Source organism: Hipposideros armiger, unplaced genomic scaffold, assembly GCF_001890085.2.
Source record: "Hipposideros armiger isolate ML-2016 unplaced genomic scaffold, ASM189008v1 scaffold_0, whole genome shotgun sequence".
Lineage (NCBI taxonomy): Eukaryota > Metazoa > Chordata > Mammalia > Chiroptera > Hipposideridae > Hipposideros > Hipposideros armiger.
In genome coordinates, this window is record NW_017731350.1 from 2,571,898 (window position 1) to 2,583,820 (window position 11,923).

At 50.7% G+C, this 11,923-nt stretch overlaps 2 protein-coding genes across 2 annotated transcripts in view; both read right to left on the reverse strand.

Annotated features, from left to right (window-relative positions):
• The window catches only part of SLC35F6 (solute carrier family 35 member F6), a 16,615-nt gene extending 10,882 nt beyond the window's left edge, over window positions 1-5,733 (reverse strand). Inside the window, exon 1 of the mRNA XM_019642145.1 lies at window positions 5,492-5,733. Within this exon, the coding sequence (XP_019497690.1) occupies window positions 5,492-5,568 (77 nt within the window). The 5' untranslated portion in view covers window positions 5,569-5,733. The remainder of the gene's footprint in view (window positions 1-5,491) is intronic.
• The window catches only part of KCNK3 (potassium two pore domain channel subfamily K member 3), a gene marked incomplete at its 5' end in the record, with an annotated part of 52,466 nt that continues 46,163 nt past the window's right edge, over window positions 5,621-11,923 (reverse strand). The window contains one exon of the mRNA XM_019658840.1: window positions 5,621-5,791. Coding sequence (XP_019514385.1) covers window positions 5,621-5,791 — 171 coding nt within the window. The remainder of the gene's footprint in view (window positions 5,792-11,923) is intronic.

Here is an 11,923-nt window from a genome sequence, read left to right on the forward strand (position 1 = left end):
AAAAAAAAAAAAAAAAAAAAAAGAACGCACACATGTTGTTTTTATTTTTTCACGCGGGAGTTGAACTGGCAACCTTGTTAAGAGTGCACGCTTTATCCACTGAGCCATCTGGGCGGCAGCTCAGCTCAAGGTGCCGAGTTCATTACTAGCTGCGGTTGGGTGTAGCCTACCATCCAACAGACAAGTGCTCTCACCAGCTGAGCCATCCTGCCACCTGTTGGCAGCTCAGCAGCAGCTCGGCTCGGGCGAAGCTCACTGGCCCATGTGGGAATAGAACCAGTGACCCTATTGCTCAGAACTTGTGCTCTTAAGCAAACTCTTAACCAACTGAGCCACTTGGCCAGCCCGTCGCTAACATGTTTTCATAAGTGTAGGATTCATTGAGTACTGACTTTGTGCCAAGCCTGTGCACTTCATGTGCGTTGTCAGCGTTAAGCCTCTTAACAAGGATCCTCATTTTATAGACAGGGACTTCAAGGTGTGGGGTGGAGGGGTGGAGAGAGGCGTGTTCAGGCTCATTCAGTTAACAACAGGCAGATCAAGGCTCAAACCCATGTGCTTGAATTTACATTCAGAAAAGGCAGCAGGATATATGGAAAACTCAGATTTTGAGTCTCACAGGCTGGAGTTCTCATCTATAAAATGGGGATAATAATGCCAAAGCTGATGAATTGTCAAAAGTAATAAATAAATTATGTAAGACCTGGCGCATGGCAGGTAGTCAGTAAAAGTTCTTTTGTGCCCCTTCTCCCTTTTTCCCCCTCTACTGAGCAGGAGACATCTCCCTTTGTGTTACGTTGGTGTGGACCCAGCTCCGCTCTAGCTTGAAAGCTTGTGGGAGAGAATCCATTCTCTGGGACCTACCCTGCTGGCTGGGGCAGGGGCAACTGGGAGGGCAGTTCCGCAGCCACGAAGCGCTGCAAGAGGAGCAACTCAGCCGCTGTCTCGTGAAGCTCCTTATTACACAGATGAGGAACCCAGGGACCAGAGAGGGCTGAGGGACACAGGGCTCATCAGGTGCCCAGAAGGGCTGGTACCCAGGAGTTTCCGCTCCAGGTCTGTGCCCCCTCAACACTTGTCACCTTCTTACTTCTATTGCTTCTCATCCCCCTGGCTGAGGTGGGGAGGGGTCAGCCCTGAAGATGGGCCCTCCATTCTCTGTAGACACTGTATCTTGGGGAAAGCCATGGTCCCCAGGGCAGGGAGCCTGTGGGGACCCACCATGAGGCTGAGGCCTCAGGAGGAGGTGCCCCTGCTGGCAGAGGCTGGGCCTCAGCAGGCTGAGGGTGGGCTCCCCTTGCTGGGGGGTGGGGGCAGGGGTGAGGCGAGTCACTCTGCACCGCCTTGCCCAAACTCAAAGCTCAGCATTCTAAGAGGTGAGCGTATCTGTGGGTGGCCGACTGAGACAGAGGAAGTGGCTGATAGGGCTGCCTCAGACCGGCTGCCTATGTGTCCATTCCCCACAGAATCTCTGCAATTTCCTCTTTCATTCCTGGCTCGTCAAGCCCAGTGAGTCGGTTCCTTTCTCCTGCAGTACAGCCTACAGAAGGGCCACAGGGCTTCTCCACTCTCTGGGGTGTCACAGCAGGTGGCCCTGGCTCATGTGGTGCTAAATGAGGATGAGCCCTCTCATCTCTAAGAACAATTTGAAAGCCTTCCTCAGTAGATCTTACCAGTGTTTGGGAAGGAGGTGGGGGAAGTCATGCCTATTTTACAGAAGAAACTGAGGCTTCGAGAGACCCAATGACTCATCTAATACCACAGTTTCGAAGTCTCCTGCTCTTTGATTTCAGAATTTCTCCAGTTGGTCCCCAGAAACCCTTTGAAGTAATTAGCTCATGCCAGCTCATGGAACCCAAGGGTGGGGGCAGCACCAAGGCAAAAGTTAGAGCTGGCATAGAAAGGACAGTGAGAGTACTTCCCTAATAGAGGCTCAGTGGCCCCAAGCCTCCTGTCACTTTCCTGGCAGGGCCCCTGGAACCAGCAGGCCTGACTGTTGGAGGGAAGTCACCCCCAAGGTTCCTCTCTGGCTGGGTGAGCCTCAAAGCCTGCAGACGTTTAGGAGGGGATCTGAGCCCTACTTAGTGAGTGTCTACTTGACTCTGGCTCCAGTTGGTGCAGAACCCCAACTGGGTTCAGGAGAATGGGGCTCTGAAATGGGCATGACCCCATGGACAGGCTTTAGCAGACAGCTCTAAGCAGCGCCGAGGAGGGCAAAATATTTGGTCTCCAGGAGACACGTCAGCAGAAGGTCCTGGTGAGGGGGTGAAAGCAGCCACAGAAAGGAGAAGGAGCCACTTCACAGGGAGGGGCCCTCTGCCAAGACCCAGGGACAGGGTAAAGGGACAGTGTGCTCGGTGGCTTTCTCTCCTGTGGGTATGTGACACCCACCCCCCTCCCAGCCAGGGCAGCCCGTCTCCCCGAGGCATACCCAAACCTGCTGAGTGTGCAGAGTGGCCTCTCCAGTGGAGAGCTGACCTGTGATCCCAGCATAGCAGGCAGCACGTGCTCATACCCACTTCCTCATCCACTATCTATTGTCCGCCTAAGAACCCGGGGAGGGAAACATTACGCTCACCTTACAGGCCAAGGAACTGCAAGAGGTTATAGAGACTCTAAACCTGAACCTTGCATAGCTGCTGGCCCCAGCGGGGAGAACGAGCAGGGTGACAGCAGGATCGCATGGGCTGGGCTTATTGCCCAGTCCCAAAGGGAAGGCGCTCTGAGGACAGGGAGGGGAGGTGCCACTAATAGGGTCATACTTTCCATGGGCACATGCTTGTCTGTGCTTGTCTGAGGGAGATGTGAGCATAAATCCCCTGGAAGAGGCACTTCTTGGGTACTGCGGCTGTAAAGGAACAGGACTGGACTAAAATGCTGAGATCTAGGTTCTGGTTCCTGCTCTGACCAGCTGAGTCACTGTAAGAAACTTGGGGCTTTGACTATGAAATGTGGGGCTGGATGATTTCTATGTTTCTAACAACACCAAATGCCCTGAAAAATGACTAGAGAAGTCCCCAGTCCTCATCCCATATCAGTGGTTAGGAGCATGGATTCTAGAGCCAGATACTTAGGCTCAAATATAAACTCTGCCACTTGGTAGCTGAGGTAAACTTGGGCAGAAAAGCCCATCCTTCCCTATCCCAGTTTCCTGATGGAGGGACAATGAGTTTATGTACCTCATAGGGTGGTTATGAGAATTCATTAAATTAACACATGAAAGGTGGCCAGAGCAGGGCCTGGCACATGGTGCTCTCTGTGTATTAGCTGATGAGCAGTTGCTATGGTCACATTCTTGTCTGTCTGTCCCCACCAAAAACTGTAGGTCAGAGTGTGATTTTAAATTGATAATTCCCAACAGGATGTACACAGTCACTCTCTCAAGTTCTTTTTCTCTGAGAGTGTTCTTCTCAATCTGGCCTTAGAACACTGTTTAGGGTCCAATTCTGGGGCCCGTCTCAGGTGGGGAGGCTCCTGAGAGGCCCCTCATCAGGCTACAGGGTAGGAGACAGGGTGAAAGGTTAGGTCCCCACCTGGGAGTCTCTTTCCTGCCTTTCAGGCAGCCAGCAAGGGCAAGGCCTCCTGGGGCTGAGGATCACCTGGCTTCCTACCAGACCGGTTTGGAGCTTTTTAAGGAAGGAACTGAGTCAGCACAGTTTACCCCAGTAGTAACAGGCAGTATCATCTCTCCTTGGGGACACCAGTCCCGGCAGACCTCTAAGCACTTGACTGAGGTCTTGGCTGGAGCAACAAATGGATAGACAGCGATTTGCTCTGCTGCATTCAGATCCTAGCTGAGATGGGGGCCCTCAGGTTGAGTCTCCTTATTATAGCTAGGGCTCAGCAAAAGGAGTGACCTTTAGGAGGTCGCAGGGCCCAAGAGACCAGCACAAGACAGACAGATACAGCTGGCCAGAGCCTACCAGACAGGCAGGCCCCACCCAGAGCTCTACTTCCTTGGGAGAAGGGAAGACATTGTGATTGCCAAGTGCGTACACATCTGTCTTCTCTACCTCAGATTCTAAGCATCTCAAAGGCAGAGAACGTCTCTTGGTCACTTCTGTCTCCTTCCCTGAGTCTAGACAGTGCCTCACTCACTGTAGGTACCTTATACATGTCTGATGAATTGAATAGGATACTTCTTTCCCAGGCCTATTTTCTGGGGCATTTCTCAGATCACTGATGGGGTGTGCTAGAAACAAATGCCTCAAAATTGAGTAAGATATGACGAGCACCCTCCTCCCACGGCGCTTGAAGCAGAGGCCAGAGGTGACTGGGGTGACTCCTTTTTACTCTGGAGACTGGTAGAGCCAAGGTGGAAGTGAGGTCAGATTGGGAGGCCATAGAAAAAGGCCAGGCTGTGGGTCCTGGGGCTCTTAGATGGTGAACAGGGGGGCAGGAAGGCCCTGCCCTGAGGTGGGGGCAGAGAAAGAGGCAAAGAGCTGCCAAGAGAAGGGGCTGCCTCCTGGGCCTGTGTCCTCGCACAGTACAGAGAGGAGGCTATGCTTGGTCCCTTACGACAGCCCTTGGTCCTCAATCCTAACCTCCTGGGGACTGTCCTCACTGTCCCACGAGCACGTAATCCGCATACGTCACAGCTGAACTGCCCACCTGCCCTCCCTGTCTGGGTTAATGACACTTCTGATTTCCCAGGCAGAACCCCTGGAGTGATGATTGTCTCCTGATCCTGTGGGTCAGGCTGTGTGACTTCATTATGCACCCGGTCTCCCACCTGTCCCTCTCTTTCCCACCTCACTGCCCACTCCTAGTTCCCCTCATCTGCGATACAACAGCCTTGGAGTGGTTTTCCCTGCACCAAACTACTCTTTACCGTGACCACCAGGTTCATCACACAACTTCTAACATGTCACTCCCTGGTCAAAAGCCATTCTTTGATTACGGGATAAAATCAGGCCTGGGCATTTGGTGCTAGTTACAATCCACTTCCATGAGGCCTTGCTGTTCCCTGCCTCGATGTCCCCGCCATATGGAGCAATCCAGCTGTAACCCTTCCTCCATGAGGGGATGATGGGACAGCCCAATCTCTGCCTCTACAGCACTCCACGCTCGCCGGTCCACTCGGCCTGCATGGCACCTACTGTAGCTCGCATGCACAGTATGGGAGCCTCCCCCAACCCTTGCCCACAGCTCCTGGGGGAGGGGGCGACGCCAGCATTGGAAGGGATCCGGGAAGCACCAATGCTCGCGTATAAAGATGAGGAAACTGACGCGTACAGATGGAAGGCGACTCGCTGGCATCAAGCGCACACACAGTGAATCAAAGCCGGGGCTCGGGTCCTACAACCCGGGCACTGACTCGCTCTGTATATCCCCGGGCCTCGCACCCCTTGGGTGGCCCATAAACCGCATGAACCGACTGGAGAAAATGGTCGAGCGGGTGAAGCCGGGAAAGGATATCTGAGGGGGGGGGGGAGCTGCGGCAGGCGGGGCAGAGCCCCATCCCCTTCCCTCCCGGCCGGCCCGGACTCACTTTGCCGAGAGTGTGTTGATGGAGCCGGTGACCAGCATAAGCCCGGCCAGGAACAGCTGGTACTTGGTCCAGGCCATGGCGGTGGAGGTGGGGAGCGCAACACTACAGGGGCCCCCGCGACCTCCGCGATCACTCGAAGCGGCAGCCCCAGACCCGGTCACGGAGGGTCTCGGGTGCGAGCGCTTCCGGGCCGGGCATCACGTGACCCGCGCTGGCCTCGCCCCGCGCAGTCGTGCTCCGCGCCTCGCCGGAGGGTGTCGGCCCTGGCAGCTGAGCTCGCTGGGCGGAGGTGCCCGCACTCTGCAGAGCCAGAGTCCGGCGTGCTGGTCCCCGTAGGGTGACACTGACAAGTCACGGGCCTAGGTATCCCCATTTGTAAAAGGAAGCGATGGGACGATGCAAAGAGTATGCATCGTGGATGTTAGAGCGTTTTGTAAACCATTGAGAGATTGAGCTGAATGACTTCAAAGGCAAACTACAAAGTGGACATATCCAGCGTGGGAATCTCCTCTCCACATGGTACCCAGGGAACTCCCGGGAGGCCTAGGACGCGTCCCTAGGGATCCCAGCCTACAGTGTTGCTCACATCTTACAGAACACTGGTGTAGGAAGCTAGTTCCTGCTTCCCGAGAGAGCATTTTATAGTTAAGGAAACTAAATTGAGAGAAGCCAAATGATTTGCTTATGATAACGCTAGTGAGTGATGGGGTGGGGATTTGCACGCAGATTCCTTAGTCTCCCCCCAAATCCGTGGCTTCAGCTCAGCCCCTCCACGAAGATTGCCCCACTGCGTCTTCGTGGATTCCCCAGGTGCTGCTAGGAGGCAATCACAGTAGAAAGACCTAGGTTTGTTTGCAAAAGCTTTCTGGCTTTTACAATTCCACTCCTAGTTCTCAGCCCCTAGATGCCCTCTGTCCCCATCTCCAGGTCTCCAGTCTGGACTCTAAGCCCTGTCACACCACAGGCTGGAGCCCAAGACCTTCCAGGAACTGCTTCAGACCCAGTGTGCACATTTCCCCCATCACTGCAGATCTTGTTACTAAAGGTGCAAAGATAGGCCTGCCTACCAACTATTCCTACGTACCCTAAGACGGCATTGAACTTGTGAAAATGACCAGTGTTGAATCAGAAAAATTCTCAAGGTACTGCACAGACCCTTTTATTACAGGAAGACCTGACTAAGAAGGTGTATAAGTGGGGCTCTGGACAAAATGTAGGAGGTCACCAGATAGACAGGGAAGGGGTTTCCCACAGGAGGGAATGGCACAGAGGTATGAGTGAGCGTGGAGTGTGTTTGACCCACAGACCATCTGGGAACTCTCCTTCTCTGGTGATTGTTCTTATAAGTCAGTGGGGAAGACGGGAGACTCACAAGGAGGTTTCTTAAGAGCTTCTTGTCCAAGACAACACCACTAGTTTCATGTGATTTAAAAGGACTTAATTCAGTTATCCAAAATTTTTTAGTGAGGTTCTCATGCTAAATGAATAGATAAATGAAGATAAATGAAGCACAGCATCTGTCCCAAGGGGCAGGCCGGTGCAGTCCACACAGCTGGACAGCCCCATCCCTAACGGAGGCAGTTCCTACAGGTCACAGTGACACACTCAGTGGGGCTCTGGATCATTTCCCCCACATGTGTCCAAGCCAAGGGCACTGTCTTGAAGTAAACATTACTAATGATCAATGGTGGTACCAGTCCGACATGATGTCACTAACAGCACAGTCTTTGTCTATCTCTATAGCCACATCATAAAATGAATTGTATTTATCACCATGTTCTGACCATTCATCAAACTGCTGTCCCTGGAGCCCAGGAGACGGAGGGTTTATTTGCAAAAACACTTGGAGCCCACTAAGTTCCAGGCCCAGAACTAGACATAAGACCCTCAAAGACAAGTGAGACAAGGTCCCTGACCTCAAGGAGTTCAGGATTCTACGGAGGAGAGTGGTGAGCTCATGGGTAACCATGCAGCAACCTGAGGATTTGTAAGAGGCGGAGGGAGCTGGGAAAGGGATGGATTCCTCAACAGGAATGGGAGCAAGGGCATGACAGTGATAATCAGAGCTGTCCTGGATCAGGTGCCTCATCTGTGTCTGCTTGTGCAGGGTGCTTGACCACCGTGAACTCAGTTCTCACAGCAGCCCTGTGTGCTGGAATTCAGAGGTGTTTGAGCAGGGGCTTGAAAGGGAGGTAGAATTGCTCCAGGTGGAGAAGGGGTTCACCTGGGGCAAAGACCACACCATGTGGACACCATGGGGTTGGCCAGCCAGCCCTCATGCTGGGGAGTGACCTTCAGTGAGGCTCCAGGTCTCTGCCAGCCTGGCTAGACTGGGCTTTACAGGTGAAAACCAGGGTTGATGTTAGTGTCACAGGTAGTAGTGAGCCTGAGGTCAAGGCATCGAAACCTCAGGATACAGGAATTCTGAGAAAAGTAGAGAAGAATCAGGATGGGTGTGTTCCTACACAGGTTTTGCAAAATCCTTTGGGTTATTATTTGATTAAATTCAGAGATAGAGCTTAATGCATACGTTGGTTACAAATTTGCATCATAATTTTAGAAGCCATGATTCCCTGGATTTAATAACATGCTCACAAACCAAACCTGAGACCTTTCTGAGCCTTTTAGAAAGCCAAAGGTGGGCCGGCCCCTTTGTGGGGTGATTTTGGCCATCAGAGGAGCAGTTGTCTCCTAATTGCTCAGATTTGGTCATCCTGATTAAAGATTATAGCTTGCCTGAAGATCATGAAGATTGGAGTTACATGAAATGACGCAAATTTGCAAATTGTCAGCATAGGGTGGAAATTTACTGAACATTAGGGGTGCCCCTTCCACAGAATCCATGTGTGTGGATGGGGTGGTAGATGGAGACGGGAATTTCTTCATGTACCCGTAAGAGTACAGAACCTTCACGAGTAGAAATGACATCTGTACATGTTGTCCCAGACTAGGGAAGAGAGGGCTGCTTCAGGCTGAAAGGAGTCTGTCATTTAGAGCAAAGTGACCATAGTTCAGTCGCTTAATCACCCAGAGACCTACTTTCCTATTTGTAAAATAAGAATGTTAATATTCACAGCTTGTTGTACAGAGGGAAGGAGGACAGACGTGGAAGTGCCATGGGAGGCCCATGGGAGAATGGCACTTCTCCCTGAGGTCCTTCCTGTACCTCTTTGCTAGACCCGCTCTGACCTCACAGGAAGGACCTTAGGCTGCCCACTAAAAAGCACTTCTCATGATTTGCATAGGTGCAGGATCCAGTCTCTGAGCCTTTTCTCCCAAAGTCAGGGACATTTTGAACAAATTTGCATGCTCAATTTCCAGAGTCCTTTAAATGCGTCAGTGCAAACCCCTGCATTTGTATTCAAAGCTTACTGCAGCCTGTGGCTTGTCTGAAAGATTGAACATTTCCTCAATCAATTTAATCACATTCTGGGTTAGGAGAGAGTTATTTTATCCTGAGAAGGACAGAGACCTATCTTGTTTAGAACAAGTTTTTGCTGTATGTCCTTGGGCTGTTTCCCTCATGTGTAGCCTGTTCTCCTGGTAGAATGTGGCCGTCTCATGGGCAGGTGACAAAGATTCTTTGCTTGACCAAACTGTAGTCATGAACCTTCTCCTAAGCCCATCTGTGTACTTTCGTATAAAATCCAGTTTTAGTAAGAACCCTGCTAAGTCTGTTTAACCAGAACCCCCCCCCCCCCCTATCTGATCACCTTCACTATCTCATCCTCCACCATCCCCCCCAGGGAATGTCTGAGCCTCTGACCTGACTTCAGCAAGAATCCTTTCAGGTGGGTTTAGCCAGAATCCCCTTTACACCTGATGTTTCCTCTTAGTAATTTTTCATCCATTGGCCCCTACCCTGCTACTAGGCTATAAATTGCCACTTGCCCACGTTATATTTGGAATTGAGCTCTGCATAACCCTGCATAGACTGAGAACTCTTTTCCTTTGTGGCACTATTATTTTTACGCGTATTGCTTTAATCACCGTCTGATTCTGGTTTTTCTTCTATACAGGCCTGGGTATCCAGTAGCCTGTCTCTCCCAACAGGGTGAGCATTGCAGGGCAGCCATCTGACGCTGTAGCTGGGAAGAGGAGTGGGGCCTTGGGGGCAGGAGGAGGGCAGGATAGACCCTGGCTGTCTGTCTCCTGGGGAAGAAACTGGGACAATAAAGCCAGGCCTGACAGGAACTAACCAGGGCAGCAAATGTGGATGGTCTGTACTGGTGATGAGGCAGTAGATACCATTTCCCAGCTTTTTCTGGTGGACTTTATGGCTGGTTTCCATGGTAACTAAAGATGATTAGATCAGGAATCACTTGCTCCTTCTAGCTTCAGGCCCTTATAAGGTCATTCTCAAACCTTCCCTCATTGGCCTTTCTTTTTTTTTTTTTAAAAGATTTTATTGGGGAATTGGGAGAGGGGAACAGCGTTGGAGAATTGGGGAAGAGGAACAGACAGGTAACAGGTAAACAAATTGCTGTTTTATTCTTCAGTCTAGTTGTGGAGGACGTCCCTTTACTGGCCCATGTTGGTATGATCATTGCGCTCTTCCCGGGTGAGGCAATCGGTCGCCGGTCATTGGTAGGCCGCTCACAGCGGCTCACGGCAACTCTCGCCGGCTACTGGCCGCTCACGCTGGCTGCCAGCCACTCACGTAGCTCATGGCAGCCCACTGCAGCCCCGCTGCAGCCTACACCATTGTGGGTGACTCACAGCAGCCCAGCTCCAGGTTGAGCTGTTGTTCATCATCTTAGCTATAGAGGGCGCAGCGTCACTGGCTCTCATGTGGGATCCGAACCGCAGCCCTGATGCTCAGGGCTGGCGCTCCCAAGCGAGCTCTTAACCAGCTGAGCCACTCGGCCGGCCCTCATTGCCCTTTCTTTCTTAACATCTTTTGGTCCCTAACACCCCTGCCATCAGTGCCGATCATTAGCCTTGGGGTGGGTGGGTCACTGGATCCTGGAAGCTGGTGTTTGTCTTGGTCCTCTGGGAGCAGGATCAAGTCAGATCCAGATTAAGCATGGACTCCTACTTAAGTTTGAGTTCAGATAAGCAATGAATAATTTTTTTTGTTGTAAATCTTCAGTACTGTTTGGGAATATACTTACACTAAAAAGTGATCCATTATTTATCTGAAACTCAAATGTAGTTGGGTATTTCATTTGCTCAGACTGGCAACCCTGCTGGCCTGGCGCCCAGCTCAGTGCCCTAGGTCAGAAAAGGTAAACCATGACATCAGCTGCATTGAATGGGTGTGTCTCAGGCAAATATCTTCCTTTGAATATGCTGTTGAGTGAGCTCATGGTATTTTCTTCCTCTGACTCTGTTAAGTCTCTAAATTGATACCAACCTCCTTGGAGGTGAGTTCTTACACTGGGGAACCCCCAGGCTCCTGTGTTTAGCACCCTTCTGACTAGAGGTGAGGGATGGGGTCATCTGTAGAAGATTCTGAGGCAGATAGGTTTGAACCGTCCCTCCTTGCACACAGCTTCAGGGAATTCCCAGGTCTCATGCAGCCCAGACATGGATCCCCTGGCGGGAACACGTGATCTAATCCAACCCTCTTGCTTATCAGATTAGAAAGCCCAGTCCCAGAGAGGAAGCGACTTCTCCAGGTCAGTAGTGAGTGACTTGTGTGCTTTTCTTCATTTATTTATTTATTTGGATTCAGTTTTTATTAATTAGCTTAATCTGGATAGTAATAAAAAAAATGGGCTGTCCCTAGAAATGCTTACTTACATTAAAAAGAATATACTTGTGAGCAAACTAACTGAAAAAAGGTTTTTCTGAAATATTTGGGAGACACTGAACATAGTCTGGAAAGTGAGCTATTTGCTAATTTTATGGGTTGTGTTAGCTTGGCAAGCCATAGTGGTTTAAAAGAGCACAAATTTATTATCTTACTGTTCTGGAGGAAGAAGTCTAAACTGTAGTCACTGGACTAAAGTCAAGAACTGTGTTCCTTCTGGGAGCTCCAGGGGAGAATCTGTTTCCTGGCCTTTACCAGCTTCTAGAGGCTGCCTGGATTCCTTAGCTCCTGGCCCCACACCACTCTGACTTTTGTCTATAGTCACATTTTCTTTTCTGACTCTAACCCACTTGCCTCCATTTTATAAAGACAAAATCCTGTGATTACATTGGCCCCCTCTGAATAATCCAGGGCAATCTCCTCTCTCAAGAGCCTTGGTTTAATCACATCTGCAAAGTCCCTTTTGTCACATAAGGTATCGTATTCACAGGTTTTGGGAATTAGGACATGAACATCTTTAGGGGGGCCATTATTCTGTCTACCACAGTTGTGACAGAGGTTTCTTTTCCTTTTTTTCTTTAATTTATTTTATTTTATTTTTTATTGTTAGTTTCAGGTGTACAGAACAATGCAATAGTTATCCTTTTCACCCTCACAGAGTAACAACCCCCCTCCCC